General features: G+C 32.0%; 1 protein-coding gene across 2 annotated transcripts; it reads left to right on the forward strand.

Moving 5' to 3' along the window:
* Positions 1-488: 488 nt before the first annotated feature.
* LOC127731719 (E3 ubiquitin-protein ligase RNF14-like) lies at positions 489-23,442 on the forward strand. Of its 2 annotated transcripts, XM_052240542.1 has the most exons (11): positions 489-687; positions 3,514-3,624; positions 4,986-5,073; positions 6,092-6,320; positions 8,326-8,445; positions 11,409-11,591; positions 13,298-13,397; positions 16,777-16,920; positions 17,869-18,059; positions 20,448-20,604; positions 21,268-23,442. In XM_052240542.1, exons 4-11 carry the CDS (start codon positions 6,271-6,273, stop codon positions 21,484-21,486), a joined length of 1,164 nt encoding a protein of 387 aa, XP_052096502.1. In that variant the 5' UTR covers positions 489-687; positions 3,514-3,624; positions 4,986-5,073; positions 6,092-6,270; the 3' UTR covers positions 21,487-23,442. The 2 variants fall into 2 exon arrangements, with proteins under 2 accessions (XP_052096502.1, XP_052096514.1); XM_052240554.1 differs by lacking the exons at positions 489-687; positions 3,514-3,624; positions 4,986-5,073 and having other exon boundaries at positions 5,136-6,320.
* Positions 23,443-27,047: the final 3,605 nt, after the last annotated feature.

The following is a 27,047-nucleotide window of genomic DNA, read 5'->3' on the forward strand; positions in this document are numbered from 1 at the left end:
TAGAGATTTTTGTCATGAAGTCTATTCTCGTCTACAATGTTGAAGAGTGTCCTTTGTTTGGTATGCACATAGACCAAGGTGAGAGACACAGGCTCTTTAGAGCCTCTAGTTTAATTTATGTTTGAATGTCCCTTTGGTATCTCTCGCCTCTCTTATATAATTGTGTACAAAATCGAAAAAAAACGTATTAAAAAATAAACATTTAATCTGTACAATATCGACAATATCGACATTGGAATAATTTAACCCAATTAATGATCCTATTTTACATAATTTTAAGTTATTTTCATTTGGGGTTATAATTGTCCATGTTTGTTGAAATTTATCATTCACTATACACAAATTATCACTTTATTTTTATGTCCATGGGTACAAAATTTTAATCCGCAAAACTTACATTTCCTTATCCGTATAATTTCGATTTTTATTTTTATTGTTTGAGAAGTCCTCAAAGTGCTTAAAAAAGTGTGAATACAAGATGTTCACGAAAAATCAATAAAGACATGATTTTAATTAAAGCAGACGAAAAGGGATGCAATTTTTTGTTTCATTAACTTATTGTCTTGTCAAAGGTCGCGACAGCATTGTTCATCTTGCATATACATGGCCGTAGGAGGTATTGATTGTAAAACAGTTATAGAATGGTCCCCCTGCTTTAGTGAAAATTTGGATGTGCAAAATGATGAGGTTTGTTTTTCTGTTTTTTAAGCCGAATAATTTAAGGGCACACTATTTATACTTTATGTGTATTTGTAAACGTAATTTATATAGATATATCATTACAACAGTACATATGTCCAGATAGATAAGTGAGTAGTTACTAACAATAGCGACAAAACTAACAGAGAGATTACTCTTGTCATCAAGACAAAGTTGAACAGTTGGGCGTCTAATCTCATTTGGGATTCTGTTTTGTCTGGAGCGATTTTCTGATTTGGCCACTCGATTCGCTCCGCACACAAAATCCTGAAATGGATTATTGAGTAGCTTAATTAATCAGAAAAAAAACCAGTCTGGACTCAGTACATGACTGACTAGATGACTAGTCCAGATAATCATGACATCTGCTGAGGGCAGTGGCGGATCCAGAAATTTTCATAAGGGGGGGGCACTGACTGCCTAAGAGGGGGCCTGCTCCAGTCATGCTTCAGTGATTCCATCAACCAAATTTTTCCCACAAAAGGGGGCGGGGGGGTGCTCGGCCCCTGAAAAACCCTCTAAACCGTCTCTGGAGGGTATTTAATTTTTGGATTTTGATTGAAATTAACCCCTTTTAAGTCAAAGAAAAAAATCAACATAGCCTCCAAATGCATCATGATTTTCAGATTAAGTGCAGTCTAAAACTTGACAGGCATAATAAAGAAATAAAATATATGTATGTTGTAGCAGTGCTTAGGTCAACCTTGACCTCAGTAGATATCATATGAGGCAGTTGTTACCTGTGAAAGAGGATGAAGTATTACATATTTTATTTTTATTGTATTGTCATTATTCTTGTTGGTAATCAGATAGCATAGGCGGATCCAGGGGTGGCCCTGGCCCCCCTTTCGTGGGAAAAATTTGGTTGATTATATAGGGAATCACTGAAGCATGACTGGAGTGGGCCCCCCTTAGGTCAGTCAGCGGGCCCCCCATTACAAAAAGTTCTGGATCCGCCACTGGATAGACATATTTTTGGGAAATCACATGACTTACAACATGGCCATGATGGCAGCGTCTGTCAACAGAACAGGAACAGGGTAATGTGCAAGTGCAATTGTTAGAAAAAAAGTTAACTATTTTGAGTGCATTAGTATATTGATTTTATGTTTTATTGATTTTTCTTCTGTTATTGAGGAATTCGTCCACATATAAATAACACCCTTTTTTGTGAAATGATACAAACATGAATCCAACAAAAAGGAAAAGAAAAAATCTGTACTTATGCTCATCTGTAAACATCTTTTAAAGAGTTTCTCTCTGAATTTAAAACAGCTTACAACAGAGCACACTGAGTAAAAAAAAGAATCACTGTAAAAACAGAGAGGCGAAAATACCAAAGGGACATTCAAACTCATAAGTCGAAAATAAACTAAAAAAGCTGTGGCTTAAATAGAAAAAGACCAACAGGAGAACAACAGTACACAAAACACAACATAGAAAACTAAAGACTGAGCAACAAGAACCAGATCAAAAACTGGGGGAGATCTCAGGTGCTCAAGAAGGGTAAGCAGATCCTGCTCCACATGTGGCAAGTCTAATTCTGTAGGTCACATTCAGGGAAAAGGGGACGGGATTGTAGTTATGACAATTGGAACTTATCCCTCGTCATCTGTGAAACATAACGGTCAACCAACTCCAGATGGCGTTCGTAAAATTTACAAAGGGATGATTTCAACTTCACCACTTGGAACTCTAGCTTCCTTGTGAGCAGCAACCCTCTATCAAGGAAATCATGATAGGAAATACAAGCCCTGGAATATCATATCAACTGGGAGATATATACTCCGTATGTAGGAGCTACAAATGTACTGGAATGTTGCTACATAGAAATGGAAAGTTTACAATTGGGTCTCTTTTGTCATAAAGTTTTGTTTTCAACCAACCCTCATTATCTATGTCTAGAAGTAAGTCAAGATATGAGGCAGACTTAACTGTATCTGTTGTATCCTTTATCTCAAGTTCTATGGGATAGATGTACCTGTATAGAAGTACAAAATGGGACAACATAAAAGAAGACATTAATTAGTTGTTCAACAAAACTAAACATAATAGCCTAACAAAAAAGACACACATACATGCACTCTGGAATATGTTCAAAGAAGGCAAGGGAAGCAGTGCAAATCCACATATACCTTCCAAAAAAAAACACAACAGACCAAAACCTATGGATATCCAAGTAATTTCCCCTGAATGATAATTTTTATGCATTATTTTTGCATTTTGTCTAAAACTATAGGAGTTAGAGAGTACAGAGAAACTTTAGAAAGCTAAAAAGAGTAGCAAAATATGATCTCCAAGTAGGTCAACATGGCCAAATCGTCACACTAGTTATAGTATTTATTGCCATTAGATAATGTTTTTTATCTCAAAAACTTTAATGCAAGACCTACAGAAATGCCACTAAATAAATATCTACAAATAAGCAAACATAACTGACAGTAATAAAGGAAAAAAAATAAATATTGAAATGGCATATTTTTTACCTGGTGAGCAATTCAGGCTCTTGGTAGCCTCTTGTTTTGACTAAACCTTATATCTTTCATACATTGTTGACTTTCATTTTCTTGATGTCCCCTTTGCTCCTTTATATGCAGTGTTCATTTCTCAGGTGATTAGATATGCACATATTGACAGTTGTGATAAGGCTTTTATCATGTCTGTTCACACAACTGTGTTCATTGGGTTTCATCTCTTATTTATCTTTTTGTGTTACTGCATTGAATGATACTGAAGAAAAGAAACCAATGTAAGTAAATTTATGTCATTTTTTACAAATATATATACATAATTAATTGTTCTCTTATTTTATAGATCTATGCATGTCAGTCATTCTTTATTGGAGAAGAAGAGAGAAGATTTAAATTGTTATCCAAAGGTCCAAGTGAAGCAACTTGTGGAAGTTCACAATTATTTTCTGTGCTGGTATATATTGCCTATCTCAAGAAATTTCAATGCACATATATTATATTATATAACTTGTCAGTGCAATGTACATGTAATGGATTTTTAAAACCCACACAATAATTATTTTTTATGGGGTGTGGGGGATCACCCTGTCCATCTGTCACTACATCTCCCAAACATCTAGATAGATATGTATGAACTTTACACAGTTATAAAACACTACATTAGTATGTGCACAGGGAGATAAACAAAGTACTACATGTTGAAGGGGAGATAATCAAATTTACTTCAATATTACAATATATGGTATCAGATTTTTTGCAACTGATGGGCTGAGCTTACCTAATAACTTGCATAAGGACAGTCTATTAAAATAAGTGTGTGATAAAATTGATTGCGGTTATAATCATTATTACTGATTTCTAATTAGCTATCATTGATACAAACAGCACTACAAAAGAACTTAGCAAATGATATTGGACGAATAAAATAGTCAAAAAGACAAAAAGATAAAAACATTTATTAAAACATAGTTTTTGACATGTTTTTAAACTCTGTTTTACAAGAAAACAACTGTGTCACACAATTTACTTTGCAAATGCACATATAGTGTTTACATATTTTAACTGGATCAATGACCATGACTGGACACTTCGTTGATGGCTTTATCCAAACACATCCAGGGTGCATTCAATATTGTAGCTGCTACGTAGCTTTTCACTACTAAAAGTTTTAACTAGCCTAGCGCTATATAAATTTAGAAAATCCATTATGATGTCATAGAATCCAAAGTGACGTCATATATATCTGAATAAATAAAAAATATATAATAAAGATATTTGTTATTGCTGGCACAATGTTTTAGCAGAAAAAAGAGTACTTCAATTCAGCAGAAAGGTTTTGACACATTTTTGAAAATTAGCTAGCTCCGTACATCTATGTAGCATGTTGTTGAACATAGATAGGTATCTAGGGTATAGCGGCTATGCTAGCTGCTATGATATTGAATGCAACCCTATTTATAGTTGGACTGATCTATAATTCAAAATCAAGTTTTATTTTGAGCGAGCTTTTGGTGAACCGATTAAACCCCGCTCAGTAACTTGAAATAAATCAAGTAATAGTAGTCTCTTGTATATGCAACTACTCCTGAATAGCTAGATTGATATTGATAAAACATTACACAGCAGTTGAACACTACTTGAGGAAGTACATAAAGGAATATTATCCCTGTCCTATATGTTAAAGATAAAATAATATTTATGCTAATAGTATCGTGGGGTTTGGGGTATCCTTTTGTTAGTTTTACAGTTCTAGTATATTTTTTCTCCATGACAATAAGGCTTTAAAAAAAAATAGTTTTAAGTTTTATTTTCCAGTTTATGGTCCCAGTGAGTTTGCCAAAGAATGAAATTCATGTAAATATCTGTTTACCATCACAGGATATTAGTGATTGTCATAGTACAGGTAAATTAATGTTAATATCTGTTTACCATCACAGGGTAGAAGTAATTGTCATAGTACAGGTATTTTATTGTTAATATCTGTTTACCATCACAGGATATTAATGATTGCCATAGTACAGGTAAATTAATGTTAATATCTGTTTACCATCACAAGATATTAGTGATTGTCATAGTACAGGTAGATAAATGTTAATATCTGTTTACCATCACAGGGTAGTAGTAATTGTCATAGTACAGGTAAATTAATGTTAATATCTGTTTACCGTCAAAAGATATTAGTTATTGTCATAGTACAGGTATATTAATGTTAATATTTGTTTACCATCACAGGATATTAGTGATTATCATAGTACAGGTAAACTAATGTTAATATCTGTTTACCATCACTGATTTAATGTTAATATCTGTTAACCATATCATGATATTAGTGATTGTCATAGTACAGGTAAAGAACTTTAATGGCTTTAATTTAATTCTACCAAAGAATATGAGATAAATAGGCATTGAAAAGGGTTACAGGATCTACCAGAATAGTGTCGTTGTTCCTATGGTTGGAGGACATCTTTAAAAAAGATCCACTACTTATAGTCTACAGTGAGGACTTATGTGCATGCTTTTTGATTTTTTTAAACATTGGAAGAACATAGATGTATGCTGACATGACATGAATTCATCAGTTAACATACCAAGATTTAAAAGGTTTTTAAAGAAAAATTGAATATTACAATTTTGAGTTAAAGACTTCAGATGTTGGAGTCAATTGACCAGCTCTAAATTAAAAAAACCCTAAGAGGGTCAAAGATTCCGGGAAAAAAAACCTTTGAAAGTTTTTATAGAGTCAGAAGAGAGTAACAAATACTGAAATAGTTAAGATATTATTTTTTCAGAAAGAGTTTTAGCCTCAGTTTTGATACGTAAATATTATTGTTTTATACATGATGATAACCTTTAAATAAAGTGTACCTTTTATAACATATAATTGATACAAATTGTTTTATGTTATTGATTTTTTATTTCAGACATTATCGAAAGTCACTGAGTGAAATATTTGACACCATTAAAGTTGACAGTTACCCTACCACTAGAGTATCCCTCAAGTGCCTCACCCAAAATAACATTATCATCGTCATGGTTGAATGGTACTCAGCTGACCAGTTTGTGTTCACAACTAGACATTTTATGGGATGATTATCAAGGAATGCCTATACTAAATACATGGATTGATTGGTTAGAACATAATACTCTCAGGTGAGAAAAGGAAGACATCTGGCCTTGCGGTCATACAACTTTTGAGCAGGATTATTGTACTCCGATTCAAAATTCAACCTATCAAAATACTGGACTTGGTTTTTCGAGCACAAATTTTGTACTCTGAGTACTGAGTAAAGTTTTATGACTGAGGGCCCAGATGTTTTGAAAAAGTGTCAGATGGAGAATAACTATAAATGGTGGTCTATGATATATAGAAATAAGAAGATGTGATATGATTGCTAAAGAGACAACTCTCCACCAGAAACCAAATGATGTAGACGTGGATCTGACAGACACCTTTTGTTTTCCATTACTTTGAATTATGAGTGGGGGTATATGCTGAACACAACAATATGTGCATTCTTGTTTGTTTTGATCTCAAACTCTTTCAGCATTAAATCCAACCATAATTTGCAGAAAAATAAAGGAATACATATCAGAGTGCAAACTCTTGTTATTATTGATTGTTGATAGATTATAAATTTTCTTAAAAGATCAATTTCAAGAGATCATGGGTAACACTGTAGTATTGATGCGAATATTTATTAAAATGATATCTTTTATAAAAAGTGAGATTACATTTTTATGAAAGTAAATTTTTGCTTCTAGATAAGTGATACAGGCATCTCTATGTTGCTTTTTTGTAATGGAAATATTAAAATAGAGTTTGGGTACAAAATACTGCCAAAAGACAGATATTTTGTGGTTTTTTTAATCTGGTAAGGCAATATGGAATAAATTATATTTAAATTGATTGAGTACTTGTCAAATATAGCTAATATAAAAATAAGAAGAAGTGGTTTAATTGCCAATGAGACAACTCTCCACCAGAGACCAAATGACATAGAAGTTAACAGCTATAGGTCACAGTACGGTCTTCAACAATGAGCAAAACCCATACCGCATAGTGAGCTGTAAAAGATCCCAAAATGACAAATGTAAAACAATTCAAACAAGAAAACTAATGGCCTGATTTTTAGTCCCCTACCGACAAAGTCGAAGGGGACTTTAGGTTTTCACTCTGTCCGTCTGTCCATCCGTCTGTCCTTCCGTCAGTCCATTAAATCAGTATTCCACACTTTTTTTCTTCATTCTTGAAGATATTGATTTGATATTTGGTATATAGTTTTGCCATGACAAGTTACAGATCGAATTTTGTTCTGGTCTGATGATTTAGTCCAGAGTTATGGACCATATCTAATGTTAGAGTACTATGTTAAACCATATTTCTGTACAAAGGGAGATAACTCATTTTTTAAAAGACATTCTTTTGTAAATTATTTGAAGAATTTTTTGGCAGGTTTGTTTGTTATTTTGTATAAACTAATTTTCTGAATGCTATATATAAATATAAAAAAAATTATGGTGTGAAATCCTTTAATTAGATAATAATCTATTTTTATTAATGTATATATTACATTACATTGTGTAGATAAAAATTGTTGACATTTTATAGATAAGTTACAAATCTATATTAGTTTGTGACAAATAAAAGAAAAAATATTTGGAACTATTAATTATATTTGATTATAATTTGAAAATAGATATACACTGTATTACATCATATCTAATTTTCGAGAACTATTAATCATATCTAATGTTAAAGTGTTTTCCACTTTTTTTCATCATGCTTGAAGATATTGATTGATAATTGGTATATAGTTTTATCGTGACAAGTTATACAGATCAAGTTTGAAATTTTGTTTCGGTCTGATAATTTTGTGCAGAGTTATGGTCCTTGGACTTGAAAATTCACTCATTTAATCAGTTTTCCACACTGTTTTTAGTCATGCTTGAAGATATTGACTTGATATTTTCTTTTTGTTTACACCATGACAAGTTATAGAACAAGTTAGCATTTTGTTCCAGTATAATGAATTTTTAACTGGTAGGGGACTATGTATTGCCATGCAATACTCTCAGAATGCTTGTTGTAAATAAAAATAATGAACAAAAAACAAATATGATGTATAGCAACAAGTAATAGCATATTTGTTTCCAGTTATTTAGGTGTAGAAGATGGAGTAAATTTACAGATATCTAGGGGTTGCAGTGGTGAATGTGATGAAAGAGTTGGATTTGAATTTAACAATATTGAAGAGACTCTTAATGATTTATTCAGGTATTAATGCTGTTGTTCATATGGTTTTAAAACTGCCTCAGTTGTCTCATGGTAACTTTCTGGTTTCAAACAAGGGTGGTGTGGTTTGGATACCAAATTGAGTCATAACAAAACCTTCAAAAGTGGTATTTTCTGCTTCTTCACTAAGCATGCATTTATGATGTAGAGAAAAAGTCTGGTTGACTCAGAATAAAAATAATGTGTCCCATTAGGATGACATGTTTTGGGGAATTATTACACTGTGATCAATCACTGGAGATAATTGTTACAACTGTACATAAAGAGCACAGGTTATATAGAAATTTATTACGGTACCAAAAGTTAATATTCAATGTTGACTTCTAACAGTATTGTATTTTTAGCTCACCGGGGCCCGAAGGGCCCCATGTGAGCTTATGCCATCACTTGGCGTCCGTCATCTGTCGTTGTCGTCGTCGTCATCGTCTGTTGTCGTCTGTCGTCGTCTGTCGTCGTAAACTATTTCAAAAATCTTCTCCTCTGAAACTACTGGGCCAAATACCTTCAAACTTTAACTAAATGTTCCTTAGGGTATCTAGTTTATAAATTGTATCCGAAGTTTTGATCCATTGACAAACATTGCCGCCATGGCTAAAAATAGAACATAGGGGTCAAATGCAGTTTTTGGCTTGTATCTCAAAAACTAAAGCTTTTAGAGCAAATTTGACATGGGGTGAAATTGTTCAATTGGTCAAGATCTATCAGCTCTGAAATTTTCAGATGAATCGAACAACCCATTGTTGGGTTGCTGCCACCAAATTGGTAGTTTTAACAAAATTTTGCAGTTTTTTGTTATTATTTTGAATATTATTATAGATATATATAAACTGTAAGCAGCAATAATGTTCAGCAAAGTAAGATCTACAAAAAAGTTAATATGATCATAATTGTCAATTGACCCCTTCAGGAGTTATTGCCCTTTAAAGACAATTTTACACAATTTGTTCATAGAGTTTGCTAACATTTAAAAATCTTCTCCTCTGAAACTACTGGGCCAATTACCTTCAAACTTTAAATAAATGTTCCTTAGGGTATCTTGTTTATAAATTGTATCCGAAGTTTGTATCCATCGACAAACATGGCCGCCATGGCTAAAAATAGAACATAAGGGTCAAATGCAGTTTTTGGCTTATATCTCAAAAACTAAACTTTTAGAGCTAATGTGACATGGGGTAAAATTGTTTAATTGGTCAAGATCTATCTGCTCTGAAATTTTCAGACGAATCGAACAACCCATTGTTGGGTTGCTGCCACCGAATTGGTAGTTTTAACAACATTTTGCAGTTTTTTGTTATTATTTTGAATATTATTATAGATATATATAAACTGTAGGCAGCAATAATGTTCAGCAAAGTAAGATCTACAAAAAAGTTAATATGACCATAATTGTCAATTGACCCCTTAAGGAGTTATTGCCCTTTAAAGACAATTTTACACAATTTGTTCATCAAGTTTGCTAACATTTAAAAATCTTCTCCGCTGAAATACAGGTGAGCGATTCAGGCTCTTGAGAGCCTCTTGTTACATATAACTATGAGAGATATTACAATGCAGACTAGCCATTAGATATTGATATTGTTTCAAATTTTAAAAATGCCAATTTTTGTCTCGTCTGAGATGAAAGTCACGGAAAGCGAGACATAAGGATTGCTTTTCCATCGACAGTGACGACACAACGACGCCAACAATTGTTAAGTTTTCTGCTTAAGTTAGTTTGATAGCAACTACTTGTGATAAATTATTGATATTTAATATAAAGTTGCATTACTATCAGTTGGATGACTATTTTGAGGCCCTGCCCCCTAGGTCTTGGTCTAGTGACTTTGAATTAATTAGCAATTTTCAATGTTAAGTTTTCTGCTTAAGTTAGTTTGATAGGATCTACTTGTGATAGATCAATGATTATTTTGTATGAAGTCACATTACTATCAGTTCATATCAGTTTGACCACAATTTTGAGGACCTGCCCCCTAGGACATGGTCCAGTGACTGTGAATTAATTAGCAATTTTCAATGTAAAGTTTTCTGCTTAAAGGGGCACTAGCTACGAGATATATAAAAAATTTAGATTATGATTTTTTTTGTTCAATCATTAATGAAAGTGAAATAGTGAAATAAAAATTCAATTTTAGCAGCCAGTATGGTTCAATTTTGTCAAAATAAGCTAAGAAACATAGATGATGAATTATTCACTTGCAATTTAACCCCTTAGCTAGAGATGGATTACACATAATTTATGCGTGTTCAGTTATTAAAAGAAAAGAATGTCCACATTGAAAGTGAAACAAAGGTAAATCATTTGATTGACTGATTCGATCCACAAAACTTTTACAGGTAAAATAGAAAATTAACTTATTTTTTTAACCTATAACATGAAATCAAACAGACATAGAAAAATCCAATTGCACGAGGTCGTTATCTATTTATATTTATGTTTATGTTTATATCGTGTTATGTGACCATTGGTAGTTTTCGGAGGTCATCTCGATAGTTAATTTAATGGCGTCTAGACTAAAATACACACGAAATCCTGATACATATTATCTAGTATATGCATTGTTAACTGTTTATTTAAGATTTATTTTAATTTGGATATGTGTTTTAGTATGTTATAAATCAAATATGAGAATTTGAGTCAAATCGGTGAACATGAATTTGACAGCTAGTGCCCCTTTAAGTTAGATTGATAGGAACTACTTACAATAGACAATGATATTTTCTATAAAGTTACATTACTGTCTTTACATCTCAGTTTGTTGACCATTTTCAGGCCCTGCCCACTAGATCATGGTTCAGCAACTGAATTAATAAGCAATGGTTCTGTCCATCAGGTTGTCTTTTTCTTAATTTTATGCCAACAGGCGAGACATATCTCTGTGTCAACATTTTATTACATTTAGCTTTTCCTTTTTTTGTTGCACATGCCTTTGTTTCTGTTCTTACAGATACAACCAACAAGAGGAAGCAGTAGATTTTCTTTATCATGATCAGGAATGTTCCATTTGTTTTGCAGAGAAATCAGGTCATGATTTCTACAGTTTCTTGCCATGTAAACATTATTACTGTAAAGAATGTGTTGCTGCTTTCTGCTCTATTCATGTTAAAGATGGTACCGTCCAACAATTGCTGTATGTGTTTAATGTTGCAGTTTATTTGTGTACATTAAAAATAGACAAATATAATAATATTGATATATCGAATAACAATTTACTTACAAAAACACAATGAACAACATAGTTAAGTTCTGTATGTGGATATATGGTAACAACCTCCCATTTCATCCACATTTTAAAATGTATAGATGTAGCCAACACTAAAGCAATAGTATTCACCAAAGGTAAAAGAAAAACCTCATATATAAGATATATAGGAAAATATATGCTGTTGCACCTTACTAACAGCGCCTGATGATAATTATAACCTGATCGGTTTCGGTCCTTAATGGACCTTCTTCAGAGGCTGAATAGTGTTATTATGTTTTTGATCTCCTTTTATAGTGTCTGACTGTGATCCATTGTGACTGTGGATCGACGGATAATATCTGGCGAATCTGATGAATCAGGTTATCTGTTACCGGATATTTTATCCTTAATTAACTGTTGTGTTATCCAGTGGATGGATTATCGGGTGGATAGGTTATCCGGCGGATGCATTATCCGGCTTGTAAAAAACAAGACATCAGAACCAACTGGTAAACATTTCAACCAGATTGGACACAACATTCACCATATGTCATTTGAAATCATCAAAGTTCTGTGGAACGACCCAAATGACCCGAAGTCGGACGTCCTTAAAAGCAAAAGAGAGGATTTTTGGATCTTCCAACTCAGAGCACTAAAACCCATTGGAATCAATAGTTTAGAGAACTCCAAAATTCAGTACACCTCTCACTCTATTCTCCATAAATGAAAAACCTCATCCTTTAAGTTTCAAATAGAATTGAGATTGTAAGGAAGTATAAATATCTTGGCATAAGTTTTTGTTGTTCATAAAAAATCCTCAAACTTTGCATCTAGATGTAAACGTGGAAGACGTAACCATAATTAGTTTATATTTCAATTAGCAGTTTTTGTGATAATATTTTGAGATAATAGTATGTCAACATTTTATGTTTACAAATATTTTTTTTATTTAATTCTCGTTTTAATACATGGAATTTAAAATTTCATGATAATGCAAACACATATATTTTTTTAAAACTATATAATATGCTATTCAACTAAGCCATAATGTGCACAGATTTTTATAAATGTTTATAAACATTTATTTTTAAAGCACTTTAGTGAATGAAAATTATATTTTGACACTTCCAAAGATTAATTATTTTAAAATGAGAAAATGAGAAGTTTCTAACACAATAATATTTCACACTGATATTTTTTTTTTCTTTCTATTTTTCCATTCAAAATCACACTGAGTTGCTTGTCATAAAGAGATGTATCACATTTATTTGTGCATAGAAAGACCTAGCTGTAGAACTGTAGCTCTGATAGTCCTTTGGATTTGTTTTTTAAATTGTGGACCAGATCTGCAGCTATTAATGAAAACCAGAAAGTGAATTCATAAATTGTTAGCTCCTTTGCAGGTGTTTTCTTTGTATTAATCTTTAAATATAATGTTCCAGTATTTTTAGCTTTTAAAAACTTGTAATTTGAGATTTTTACATGAAATTTATTCTTCAAAATATTTCTGATGTTATTACCATTAATAAGTTGTTTTAGAAAAGAAATATCTCATAAAGTTAATAAATGTCACGGTTAATACATTGAATGGCCGTGTTTAAAAATCAGAGTTGAAAATTTCTGCTATAACTGCATGGATCAATCTATTCCAGATGTTTAGAATCAAATTGTAAAACAGAAATAAAACCTTACATCATGAAGGAAGTGTTAGATGAGGAGGAATACAAGAGATGGGAACAACTTACCTTTCAGGTAAATTATCAGAAAATCTCTTGCTTTCTCTAAACAGGCACTGTTTCTCTCTGTCTTTTTTTATACAATTAAGTATGTAGAAGCAGGGGTATTTAATACTTTTAAGCTCACCTGGCCCAAAGGGCAAAGTGAGCTTTTCTCATCACTTGGCGTCCGTCGTCGTTAACTTTTACAAAAATCTTCTCCTCTGAAACTACTTGGCCAAATTTAACCAAACTTGGCCACAATCATCATTGGGGTATCTAGTTTAAAAAATGTGTCCAGTGACCCGGCCAACCAACCAAGATGGCCGCCATGGCTAAAAATAGAACATAGGGGTAAGATGTAGATTTTGGCTTATATATCTGAAACCAAAGCATTTAGAGCAAATCTGACATGGGGTAAAATTGTTTATCAGGTCAAGATCTATCTGCCCTGAAATTTTCAGATGAATCGGACAACCCGTTGTTGGGTTGCTGCCCCTGAATTGGTAATTTTAAGGAAATTTTGCAATTTTTGGTTATTATCTTGAATATTATTATAGATAGAGATAAACTGTAAACAGCAATAATGTTCAGCAAAGTAAGATCTACAAATAAGTTGTCATGACCAAAATGGTTATTTGACCCCTTAAGGAGTTATTGCCCTTTATAGTCAATTTTTAACCATTTTTCGTAAAAAATTTTAATCTTTTAAAAAAATCTTCTCCTCTGAAACTACTTGGCCAAATTTAACCAGACTTGGCCACAAACATCATTGGGGTATCTAGTTTAAAAAATGTGTCCAGTGACCCGGCCAACCAACCAAGATGGCCGCCATGGCTAAAAATAGAACATAGGGGTAAAATTTAGATTTTGGCTTATATATCTGAAACCAAAGCATTTAGAGCAAATCTGACATGGGGTAAAATTGTTTATCAGGTCAAGATCTATCTGCCCTGAAATTTTCAGATGAATTGGACGAGCAGTTGTTGGGTTGCTGCCCCTGATTTGGTAATTTTTAATAAAATTTTGCAGTTTTTGGTTATTATCTTGAATATTATTATAGATAGAGATAAACTGTAAACACCAATAATGTTCAGCAAAGTAAGATCTACAAATAAGTCAACTTGACCAAAATGTTCAGTTGACCCGTTAAGGAGTTATTGCCCTTTATTATCAATTTTTAACCATTTTTCGTAAATTTTTGTAATCTTTTACAAAAATCTTCTCCTCTGAAACTACTTGGCCAAATTTAACCAAACTTGGCCACAATCATCATTGGGGTATCTAGTTTAAAAAATATGTCCAGTGACCCGGCCAACAAACCAAGATGGCCGCCATGGCTAAAAATAGAACATAGGGGTAAAATGTAGATTTTGGCTTATATATCTGAAACCAAAGCATTTAGAGCAAATCTGACGGGATAAAATTGTTTATCAGGTCAAGATCTATCTGCCCTGAAATTTTCAGATGAATCGGACAAGCCGTTGTTGGCTTGCTGCCCCTGATTTGGTAATTTTAAGAAAATTTTTCAGTTTTTGGTTATTATCTTGAATATTATTATAGATAGAGATAAACTGTAAACAGCAATAATGTTCAGCAAAGTAAGATCTACAAATAAGTCAACTTGACCAAAATGGTCAGTTGACCCCTTAAGGAGTTATTGCCCTTTATAGTCAATTTTTAACCATTTTTCGTAAATTTTTGTAATCTTTTACAAAAATCTTCTCCTCTGAAACTACTTGGCCAAATTTAACCAGACTTGGCCACAATCATCATTGGGGTAACTAGTTTAAAAAATGTGTCCGGTGACCCGGCCTGCTAACCAAGATGGCCGACATGGCTAAAAAATAGTACATAGGGTAAAATGCAGTTTTTGGCTCATATCTCTGAAACCAAAGCATTTAGAGCAAATCTGACGGGATAAAATTGTTCATTAGGTCAACATCTATCTGCCCTGAAATTTTCAGACCAATCAGGCAACACGTTGTTGGGTTGCTGCCCCTGAATTGGTAATTTTAAGAAAAACAGCAATAATGTACAGCAAAGTAAGATCTACAAATAAGTCAACATGATCAAAATTGTCAATTGTCCCCTTAAGGAGTTATTGCCCTTTATAGTCAATTTTTTACAATTTTCATAAATTTTGTAAATTTTTGTAAATTTTTACAAAATATTTTCCACTGTAACTACTTGGCCAAGTTCATTATAGATAGAGATAATAGTAAGGAGCAAGAATGTTCAGTAAAGTAAGATCTACAAACACATCACCATCACCGAAACACAATCTTGTCATGAATCCATCTGTGTCCTTTGTTTGATATGCACATAGACCAAGGTGAGCGACACAGGCTCTTTAGAGCCTCTAGTTTACGCTCCAACCAGTTAGTCCATGAGTAATTTTGGTTTCCATGTGAATACTGGAGAGCCTATGTTGGGATTGATGTCAAACTTGGATGGTATATTGTTGCATATCTAATTTGCAAAAAATCTATGATGATTTACATTTAGAGGTAAACTTGTTGAGATCACAGATTCTAAAAATGGACCTAAATAAATACAGAAAAGGTGAATCACAAGGATAAATTAAGAATCTCTATCCTTCATCTAGAGTCAACATACTGTATTCAACAATATATTAGACTTCGTAGTGTCAGTACTTTTTATCAAGCTCCAAATTTACCAAAGTCTAGAAATGTAGTGAAAGGATTTGACAGAGACTATCAAAAGTCCCCAATCAACACCAAATTTTGACAAAAACGTGAAGAAATAATTAACGACTACCACTGGCATGATTCCTGTCCTAGGACAGGCACAATAAAGATATGGGGTTAAACTAATTTTTGAGGATCATCTCCTCTCGATGTAGATCAGTGGATTAACCAACGGTACAAAAAAGAATGTACAATTAAAATCAGTTTAGAAGAAATACCTGAATAAAAGATTTCAAAAACAGGATTACAAACAGGAAAAAAATTAAAGAAATGTGACAGTTACAGAAGGCAAGCTCAGTTATTAACCTTATGATATCAAATCAAACTCTTTCACTGTAATATCAGTTGTTGTATTTCAGATTAGATTTCATATAGCAACTTAATCAGGAAAACAAAACTTTTTAACTTTTGTAGAATGATATATGTACTCATTTTGGGAACTTTAAACAGAGAAGACATAATAATGTGTTCAATTTATTATACAGAGAAGACATAATAACTTGTTCTATTTATTTTACAGAGATAGTAATTTGTTCAATTCATTTTAAAGACAATTTTTGGTGGTCTACTTTCATATGTTTTTTTCTGGAATTATTTCTGTAAAATTTATTTTGGTTGATATATAATCTAGCAAAAATTTATGGTATGCAAGCAAACAAATTTTAGATTATTTGATATTTTGACTGTAAATATTTTTTGTTTCAGAAAGGCCTTGATGCAATGGGAGACATCTCATACTGTCCACGATGTGAGATTGCTCTAATCACAGAAGAAAATTCTTTAAATATGGCTCATTGTGTAACTTGTCAGTTTACATTCTGTTTGGAATGTTCAGAACCTGTCCATCCTGTGAGTTGTCTGAATTATATAATTATTATATTCCTGATATGAAAGAAGAGGGGTATACAAGTTTGTCTTTGTGTTTAAATCTACCAACTGACTCCAAAGGAAGGGATATACTGGTTATAATCTGTTTTCATGCATATGTCTGTCAGTGACACATTTCTGTCACATTTTTCTCAGCAGCTAGTCTGGTCATAGCTTCTTCACAAATGGTACCAAGTTTCGTCTGGTTATGTGTGACATGTTTTCAGTTCCTACAATCATTAATATGGTCATGATTATGAATTAACTATTTAAAAAACTTAAAATTTTTCAAAATATTAAGGATTTTCTACCCCAGGAATAGATAACCATAGCTGTATTTAGAATGGTCATTGACTGCAAGAAATAAGAGAGCATATGAATAAAAGGAGGTGTGTGGTATACATCAATGAGACAGCAACCAAACTATAAAAATAACCAAAAGATATCTAGACTGCATCATACAATCATTAACCATAGACAGGACTGGTGTGCACACAATATATCAAGCTCTAAATCATCCTATATATATGTTCACACTCAAATAAATCAGTCAGATCCTCAGCAAAAGAATTCTAAAGTTGAATACCGGTAAGATCATTCCATAGCATTTGAAAAACCATGAATATCTTGGAAATAGATAAATTATTTTTTGCAAGACCTAATTGTTTAAAGAATTAAGATTATGTTTTCACTTAAACACGAGAAACTTTATCAATACTATTGGATTCAGAACTATAGAAAGATTTATATAAACTTTTCTCTGGTACATTGATTGTTTGTTATTATAAATACATAGGAGTCGCAGTACAGCATTGGACAATGAATCTAATAAGTAGAAAATTTCAATTTATATGTTAAAACATTTTTTTTGGTTCTAATAAGTTTACCATTTAAAACAGTTAACAATGTACAATTTATATTACATTTTAGGGTGAAATATGTTTCTTCAAAAAGGAAAACAATTTAAAGGAAGAAGAAGAGAGGAAAAATAGAGAGGGGGAAAATGAAAAGGAATTTCAACGGAAACTTAAACGCATGGAAGAAGTAAAAAGCCATGATTTTTTAAAAGAAAAATCAAAGAAATGTCCTGTTTGTAAAGTGAAAATTATTAAAGCTGGAGGGTAAATATAAGTTTTATTTTCGATGAAGAAGGTAGAGATTGCCATTATATTGACACCTGCTTTCTCCTTGGCAATCAGTATCATGGTAGTTTTCAGTAAGCATATAAATAAGTAAGAAAGAAATAAAAGAAAGGGAATTGAAGCAAGTCTAGTAGCATGCATATATTTTTTTAAATTACAATTTCTAAAATCCTTTGAAAATATATTCATTACATCCTCTAAAGCCTTATTTTCCAATTACTGACTTTTGATTCCAATTTTTTTTTTTTAACACAATTAAATAATTTTTATTGTATTATATGCTGTTTAACAATTTACTTAGCTTACAGCATTGGGCTAAGTTTTCCTCTGTAATAATTATTAGGTATCCAGGAAGAATATCTAATAAAATATATATAAATGTTAGTATTATACATTTTAACATAATACATAATATAAATAAACATAAATATGAATTGATTCATAAGATTTTATGTCTACTTACAAAACGGTAAAAATAACAGATCTACACCGTAACATTTTACGGTTATTATATGCTTATGTTTACCTTTCCAAATTATAAATATTTTTGCAAAGGGAGATAAAACCAAGGTAGGACAAACTGTTTATGGTGTCGCATAACAATTACCTGTTCATAAACTGTGTAAAGTAAAATAACAAAAATAACAAAGTCCAAAGGAAATTCAAAACGAAAAGTCCTCTATAAAATGGCAAAATCAAAAGCTCAAACACATCAAACGAATGGAAAACAACTGTCGTATTCCTGACTTGAAGATATAGGATTCACCTTCAGTCTGTCTGTCCATGTGCTTTGTAAGGACTACTCTTTTTAAACAGACAGATATTTATTAACACTTGTAGAATACTACCAGACGATGAAAGAATTTCTCTAATTCTTTGGCAATTTAACCCTTTCTGGACCAATTGTTTAAAAAAATTTAATCAACGTCTGGTTGCCTATGATCTCAGTAGTTGATTGGCTAAGTTTAAAAGGTCATAACCTTAATCAGCTCTCTAGATGAATCGGAATGTGCTTACAGGAGTTTTAAAAATTGACATCTTTTACATTTGTATGACATAGAAATTGGGCATGTGGAAGGCACTCGAATGGGATTTTCGTTAATCAAAAATGAAAATTTATTTGATAATCATTACAGAAACAGATTCTTACATAGTTGCTTGTGGCTTATATGATTTATCCAATCTCAATATTTAAAATTTGATAATTTAGCTATCTCGATTAGATAAATCCGATAATCCACTATATATATAATCTATATATAATCACAGTCATACATGTTAAAGAGGAGATAATCAAACATATGTACTTCAATCTTGCATATGTGGTAATTGTCTTGTAAGCGCAACTCCTCTTTAATGAAATTTTACACAGTTGTAGAACGCTAACTTAGAATGTGCATAAAGGAATATAATCCCAGTTCTGTTTAAGGGGAGATAATATTGCAATATGTGGTAAAAGTCTTTCATATGCGCAAATCCTCCTAAACAACTTTACAGATACGAATGCAACGTTCTACAGATGTAGAACACTACTTGTGGTTGTGCATTAAGGGCTATTCCATTAAAATGTATGTGGGAGGGTAGGAAGGGACTTTCAAAATATCCCTACAACCAAGAGCCATTTTTTAGATAATTTTGCATAATGGTAATAGACACATACTGAAAAAAGACCCATGACCCACATTCAATATTTAACCTTCCCTTCCTACCCTCCCACATACATTTTAATGGAATAGCCCTAAGAAATATAACCCCAGTCCAACATGTTAAAGGTATGATAATTGAATTTGTGGGACAAATGTACCATTTTGTGAGTTCACTTGCAGTTCTAGTTGACACATTAATTTATTCTAAACTGCATGTTCAAAGTTATCTTCCATTTATATCATGCAGTCAGCATTTTTACACAGAATTTATCTCCATTTTATAAAAAAAGTCAATTTTTTTATCAGACATAGAACAGACTGAAACAAAAACTAGATCAAATGTATTACAAGAAGTTTTTTATCCTATAATTAGTAATTCTTTTAATTTTGAAAGCTTTGATATAATATGTACATATTGCTGCTCACTAAGTTCCAGTAGCGCTAGAAATCTTAACAGAATTCTAAGATTACAAGAGATGGAAGCTAATCGATTATATTAACCCATCTAAAATGCTGAAACATTTTTATTGCAATTCAAAGGACCAAATTATGGCTGTGAAAAAAACACCTCCGGTACTCAGTACAAATGTTTAATGCTGGTGAAGCTTCACTTTTTAAAGTAAGGAAATTAAATTGTCTCCAATGGAAAAATGTTGCATCACTAAACGCAGTGGAAGATAGCCATATTTACTAATGATAACCTTCCTTGTTATATTTTTAGATGTAACCATGTGATATGTACAGTGTGTAAGAGTTCTATGTGTTGGGCATGTGGCAAGGATACAACTCAAGATTCTTACAAACATTTTCAGGAATCTCCAGATTGTTCTCTATATATATTTGATGAAAACCTTCCTGTTACCAATGAGCCACCAATGGTCAGTTAAATTGCCTTTTCTCTTGAATAAAGTGTAAAATTTAGTCTGAAGTAACCTACTTTTCATAGGAGGCTGTTTAATCCCCCTGTGATTGTAGGTTTCTTTATATTTGAAGTTTGAACTCAGATACAACACTTAATAGAAATCAGTGAAACATTAAGGTCAAAGTGACCTACTTTTTATGGGAGATTGCTGTTTTTCCTAAAATGCCATGTTTCCCTAGGGGAAAAGATGCTTCAGTGCATAGTTGGTTCCCAATGCATTAATTTAAATTCCAACATTTTTTCAATTTCCTTATTATCCTATACTGTGGATTCATTATTATTCGTTGGATACCAATTTTCGTGGATTTTGTTGGTACAGGTGAACCACGAATTTAAATGTTCAACGAATTACAAATTTTCCATAGGCTTGTATGCAGACTATTGCAAAACCACAAAATTAAATATCCCTGAAAGTTTAACTTTTCCTCAAACCACGAAAATTGGTACCCACGAAAATAAATGAATCAACAGTATTAGGCTTATCCTGCGAAATTCATAACCACTATTCTTTCAGTTAATCTATCCTTTATAAAAAATTTCTAACAAAAAAACTCTGAAGATGCTTCTTTTATTTCAGATTTATGAATAATAATAAAAAACATTTTGTTTCTATTTTCAGAAAATACAGGAGCTAAACACAGCATTAGGACTAGGGAAAACAATAGATCATGCAATGTGTCCAGAATGTACAGAAAACAATTTACGCAAAGAAAACATCAATCATGTCATATGCTGGAAGTGTAGTACAAATTTTTGCTATCTCTGTAGGAAAAGATTATATCCCCCTATTGGTCGACACTTTTTAAGGACTAAATGTAGCAGATATTCAGATAATTGATAATTTTATGCCCAGTTGTGTTCTGTCAAATTTCATTAGAGCAACAGCAGTTTGTTTTATTTTTTTACCATAAATCAATTTTTCTTTTAGGAAAGTTCTCCATGTCAAAGGTCAAGATTCCACTCTCTATAAAAAGACTGAAAAGTGAGCTAAATATTGGTTTCTGGATGATGTCTATTGAATCACATATCTATTCATTTCCAACCTTCTGTTTGGATTAGTGGACCTGGGTCAGATGTCCTTTGCTGACTTGATGTCTTTACGTCATAGGTTAAAGTTACAGGAACTATAAATTTAACTGATTGTAATTTTGGGAAATCTTTGAATCATACACCCAGTCTTTACCACACTTAAGTTGATAATAATATTTCAGAAGATCATGATAAAAAAACTGAATTTTCAACTTATATACAGGATTTTAAAGGGCCAAGTTCAGTACATCTATAAATAGACTGCAATTTTTGAAAAGACTATTTTTTTTAAAGTTTTATCCTCTGAATAAAATGCCTAATTTGAACCAAATTTAAGTGGTTTAGACATTTGTGGCAGGTATTCTAAAACAATGTGAGGCAACAGGATATTTTTATGCCACACGTACAATAGTAAGGGTATTATGTTTTCTGGTTTGGGCATCCGTCTGTCCTGTATCATGTTAATGTTTTGGTTTAAGGTATGTTGTGATCAGATCAACTTGAAACTTGCTTCACATGTTCATTATGAAGTGAACTTTTAAAATTAAATGCCAAATTAGGATTTTAAACCAGAATTTGCCGATCACTTAATTTACAAATGTTGGTGTGTGAGCTGAGAAAGTGTTCTGTGGACACATATTCTTGTTTATCCTGTTAAAAATCTCTTTTGTATTTGACAGTGGAGGTATTCAAGCAAATCAAGGTAACCACTGAGAAATCAAGGTCAAAGAATTTGATGAAAATGAATATAAACTTGTTCTTTGAAATGGGTTCCATCAATTAACAATGCTTCATCTGAACTGTTATAAATGATTTTGACTTTAAAGCAATAACACTCTGAATAAAGACAATATTTGACATCTATGTAATATTTTTGTCAATCTACATCTATTTTAATAGCTTTTTTAACATTCTTTCTTAATATAAATATTGGAGAAAACATTGAATAACTGATATAATTTATTTATTAAAAAAAAAGTTTCACACAGTTCTGTGGATGTTAACAAGGTGGTTTTGTCAATTTGTTCATGCCAAACACTTTTAATTAGTATAGACAAGCTAAATTATATAATTTAATAAAATTATTTAGGTTCAGAAACTTCAAAAAGAAAAATCAATTTACTGTACAAGTTCATCTGTTGGATAAACCTCAGATGTTTGCCAAACAATCAACAATTGGTTCCTATAGATAGTGGTATTATATAGTAACTTACAATAGAAACAACAGGTTTGATTCATTGAGAGGTAATGTAGTCAAGATCACTGCATATGGAAAAGCTAATGGCGAATTGGAGTACAGGAAGGCAATAATTCAATAGCAGCACATTTCTGAAGATTTGGATGAGATTAAGGATTTTCTCTTAAAAGAAAGTTCATGTACACGTGTTTTATATTTATAACACATAGCTATTCAAGTATATAAAACATATTCAACTTTTTTTTTAATTTGAAGTATCATATGACTTTAATGAAAAACAATTTTACAAGGATCATAGGTAACACAGTAGTAGTTTTACATGTTTCTATTTGCAGCCAGTTGAATTGATAGCTTTCTGTATTAAAAAACACTTTGCTAAATTTTTAACAAAATTTTCCTTTACATTTTACTTGTTATTGAATATTTTTTGTCTAATTTATTGTATATTTTATAGTGTTGTATTAGTCCTATTTACCTTCTTATATCTACTGTTACTTTATGATAAAACTGTGATATATATGTTTGTCCTAATATCTGGAATCATTAAAATTTTTTGACTTAACCCAACTTTTTGTCAACTTTTGCATTATCATACATATCTTGCTTCAGATCTGAGAACTAAGATAGCATCCACTAGAGTTTGTTTAAGTTATGACCAGATAGAAAATACTAACCAAGATTTCCATCAAATTATTCTATTGATTGAATCTATATTATAATGGAAAAGAAAGGATTTTGTGTATCAACTCCTGACACAAAACCACAACAGGCCAATGAAAAATCAAAGGCAAAAGAACAGTGCTTTAAGGCTGTTCTTCATCTTGAAGTCTAAAGTTAGGCTTACATGGAGCAGACACACTCTCCTAACTGCAAGTTCAAGATGGTCCCTAGCACTGGTTTGAATGGAATTCTTTGCTACATCTTTGCATTGAAGAGCACAGATAAACAAAATATGATTGCTAAAAAATCAAACAAATACTATCATAAATTGCACCACAATCTCACAATAAATTACAGAAACAACACAAAAATTTAGCCCACCACAGGGCAAATCAAGATATGTTTTGGATAACTATGCAGGAAATTACTGGTGAATAGGAAAGTAATTTAGGTGGACTGCTTAAATCATGATAGTTCTTCCAAAACTTATTTATTGTCTTTCTGATATTGAAAAAAGGATAACATGAAAACATCAAATTAGAATATATTGTTGACAACTATTTTAAAATGACTTGACTTAATATATATAAAACCAAGTACAAAAGTCCTTTAAAGTGTATTTTGTAAATCAAAGTTGCAGTTTACGACATCTTTAAGGATGAATAATTTGCCTACATATTAAAATCAAAGTGCTTGTAAGCACTGAAGGGTAAAGATTGCTTTAATTTATCAGTGGGAAGTGAAATTAAACCTTGCATTGTATAAAGCATTGGATGTACTACAATTATGGACAAAGGTAGATAATTCCAATCTTAAAGATTTCTTCAACAATGACATTTTTAGAACAGATATTAGATCCCTGCTCCTTGCACAAGTTATGTAATTTTCTTGACAAGTTTAACATAATTTTGTAACTTCAATATCTGAGCATATATTTCATTGATAAATTTCTCAAAATGTTCATAGAGAGGATCGATGTTTAGAATGTTATGATCAATGCACTATATTTTGTGTATCTCAAAAGTAGTGATAAACCTTGGAAGATTTTGATATCCAGTCAGTACCATAGGGTTTTGATTGCATTTCATGCAATCTTTACCCAAAAAATTAAATCCTAGTACCCTATGAAATTTGACCTACTTATTAAGAAATAGAGTCAAAAGATACCATAGAGACATTTAAACTCATAAGTAAAAAATAAACTCACTAGGCCATGGCAAAAGAAGACAAACAAATCATATTCAAAATACAACATAGAAAACTAAAGACTAAGCAACACTAACCCAACCAAAAACTGAGGGTGATCTCAGACCGGTACTCTGAAAGGGCAAGCAGATCTTGCTCCACATGTGGCACCATGTAAGTACGGTGATAAGTCTAATTTGGCAAACTGAAAACTTGAAAATGTTGACCAATGGATCATGAAAATGAGGTGTAGGTCAGATGAACTCTGTGAGACGCATTATACACCTTACAAACTTTCTATACACCAAATTTAGTTGACATATTGTTATGTGATTTACCTTATAAGAAAAACATAAATACTGACCAATTAACAATGAAAATGAGATCAAGGTCAAAAGAACCCTGTCAGACTGACATGTAATAACATAAACAATAACAATTTTTCTGCACCGGATGCACATTTCGACAATCAATGTCTCTTCAGTGATGCTTGAGGCCAAAATATTTGAAAATCCAAAGATTATTAAAAAGATGAAAAGCTATAACCAAAAAGGACAAAAAAGTATAGCCAAAGCCGGGAAAGAAATCACAGCTTTGCATGATTTTAAATTTACAATCAATTTATATACCAACTAGAGGCTCTAAAGAGCCTGTGTTGCTCCCCTGCATCGTCAACAATGGCCACTTTTTATCATTAAAGGGGCATAATTAAGTGTTAACTGACAATATCAGTCATGTTGACATATTTGTAGAATTATCCTGCTGATATATTTTTTTGACCCCTCACAAAGTGGTCAGGCCATATAGTTTTACCCTTATCCGTCATTCCTTCATTCCACAACTAATAGTTAAACACTTTTTTTCTAAAGGCCTTCACATATTGAGCGTGATTGTAAGTATGTGAGATAGATCGAGATTATGTTTGGTTCCGCTCAAAAATTTGGTTTTGTCAAAATTACGGGCTTTGAACTTTGAAAATTTCATGACTGACTTTTTTTCTAAAGGACCTCACATATTGAGCTGATTTTTATTATGTGAGTCTACAATGATTGGTTACAGATTGAGTTTACATTTGGTTCTGCTCTGCTGACTTGTGCCAAAAGTATGGGCTTTGGACTTTGAAAATTTCGTGAAAATAACAGTTATACAGACTTTCATTCTCAAATTTCCACTCCTAAAATTGTCTTCAAGCTTTTTTTGTGAGCGGGGCCATAAGTGTTCTATCCAACACATCTAGTCTTTTTAAAGTTTCTATTTATCTATCATAGTTTTCAAGATAATAGACAAAAAAATGTTAAAAATTATTATTAAAGGGCAATAACTCCGATAACGAGTCTTTTGAATACGTCCATTACGGCTTATTTGTTGGTCTGTTCTGGCTGATCATTTGTGCTTTTTAAAGTTTCTATCTATCTATCTAATACATTTTTCAAGATAATAGACAAAATTGGGAAAAATTGTCATTAGATGCCAAGTGATGAGAAAAGCTCACTAGGCCCTTTGGCCCAGGTGAGCTAAAAGTAAAAGAGCTATTCGTTATTGTATTTGAGAAACTGAAATCACAAACAACCTTGACCACAGTCTTAAAAACCATGGAAAAAGAGTTCAAGGTCAGATGGACATGTGCTATCAATAATTCTATACACCAAAATAAAGTAAATAAAGACAATGCAATTCACATGCACTACTAATTCTGGCAAAGGTAAAAAAATGGGGTTGTGCTGCAAGATTTTTCAACATTTATATGCCTCGAACTTCGAAGAGTTTAAACTTACACTAAAATTCTGTACTACCCCTACCTTTACTTTTAGTCTTCCTGAGAATTTAATTTCACCCCAATCCAATTGTATTTATATTGGTAAAATTCCAATTTTCTATACGATGAAACATGTACATCATATCTAGGAACCAGTAGGTAAACAAAACAAAATATCTATGAATAGTTAGTATACCCCAAAAGAGGCATGGTTTGTAAATCAGCTATATTTAAAAAAAGCAAACTATGATATATGAAGTAAACTGTTAACACAGAAATATGTCTTGCCTATTTGTTATTTTGATAATGCAAATGTTGACACTAAAATAGCAATATTTTAACATGTTAGTTATGCAAATATTCAAAGTCAAAAACCATGACTGAAGGTACAGGAATAAACAATCTCCATGGAAATGAGATGTGCCAATGCTAATACAACTACATACCATATACCATTGACTTTTCATAAGTCGTTCCCTTTAAACATACCTAAACACAAACATTAACTTGTAAACTTGTTTGTGCAGTGGTCCCGGCCCCCCTTTTGTGAGTAAAATTAGGTTGTTATAAA

Source organism: Mytilus californianus, unplaced genomic scaffold (assembly GCF_021869535.1).
Source record: "Mytilus californianus isolate M0D057914Y unplaced genomic scaffold, xbMytCali1.0.p SCAF_1, whole genome shotgun sequence".
Classification (NCBI taxonomy): Eukaryota; Metazoa; Mollusca; class Bivalvia; order Mytilida; family Mytilidae; genus Mytilus; species Mytilus californianus.

Coding starts and splice junctions, on each gene's coding strand:
- LOC127731719 (XM_052240542.1), top strand. CDS start 6,271: ATGCCTATACTAAATACATGGATTGATTGGTTAGAACATAATACTCTC. Junction 18,060..20,447: donor AAAATTATTAAAGCTGGAGG/GTAAATATAAGT, acceptor TTATATTTTTAG/ATGTAACCATGTGATATGTA. Junction 20,605..21,267: donor TTACCAATGAGCCACCAATG/GTCAGTTAAATT, acceptor TTCTATTTTCAG/AAAATACAGGAGCTAAACAC.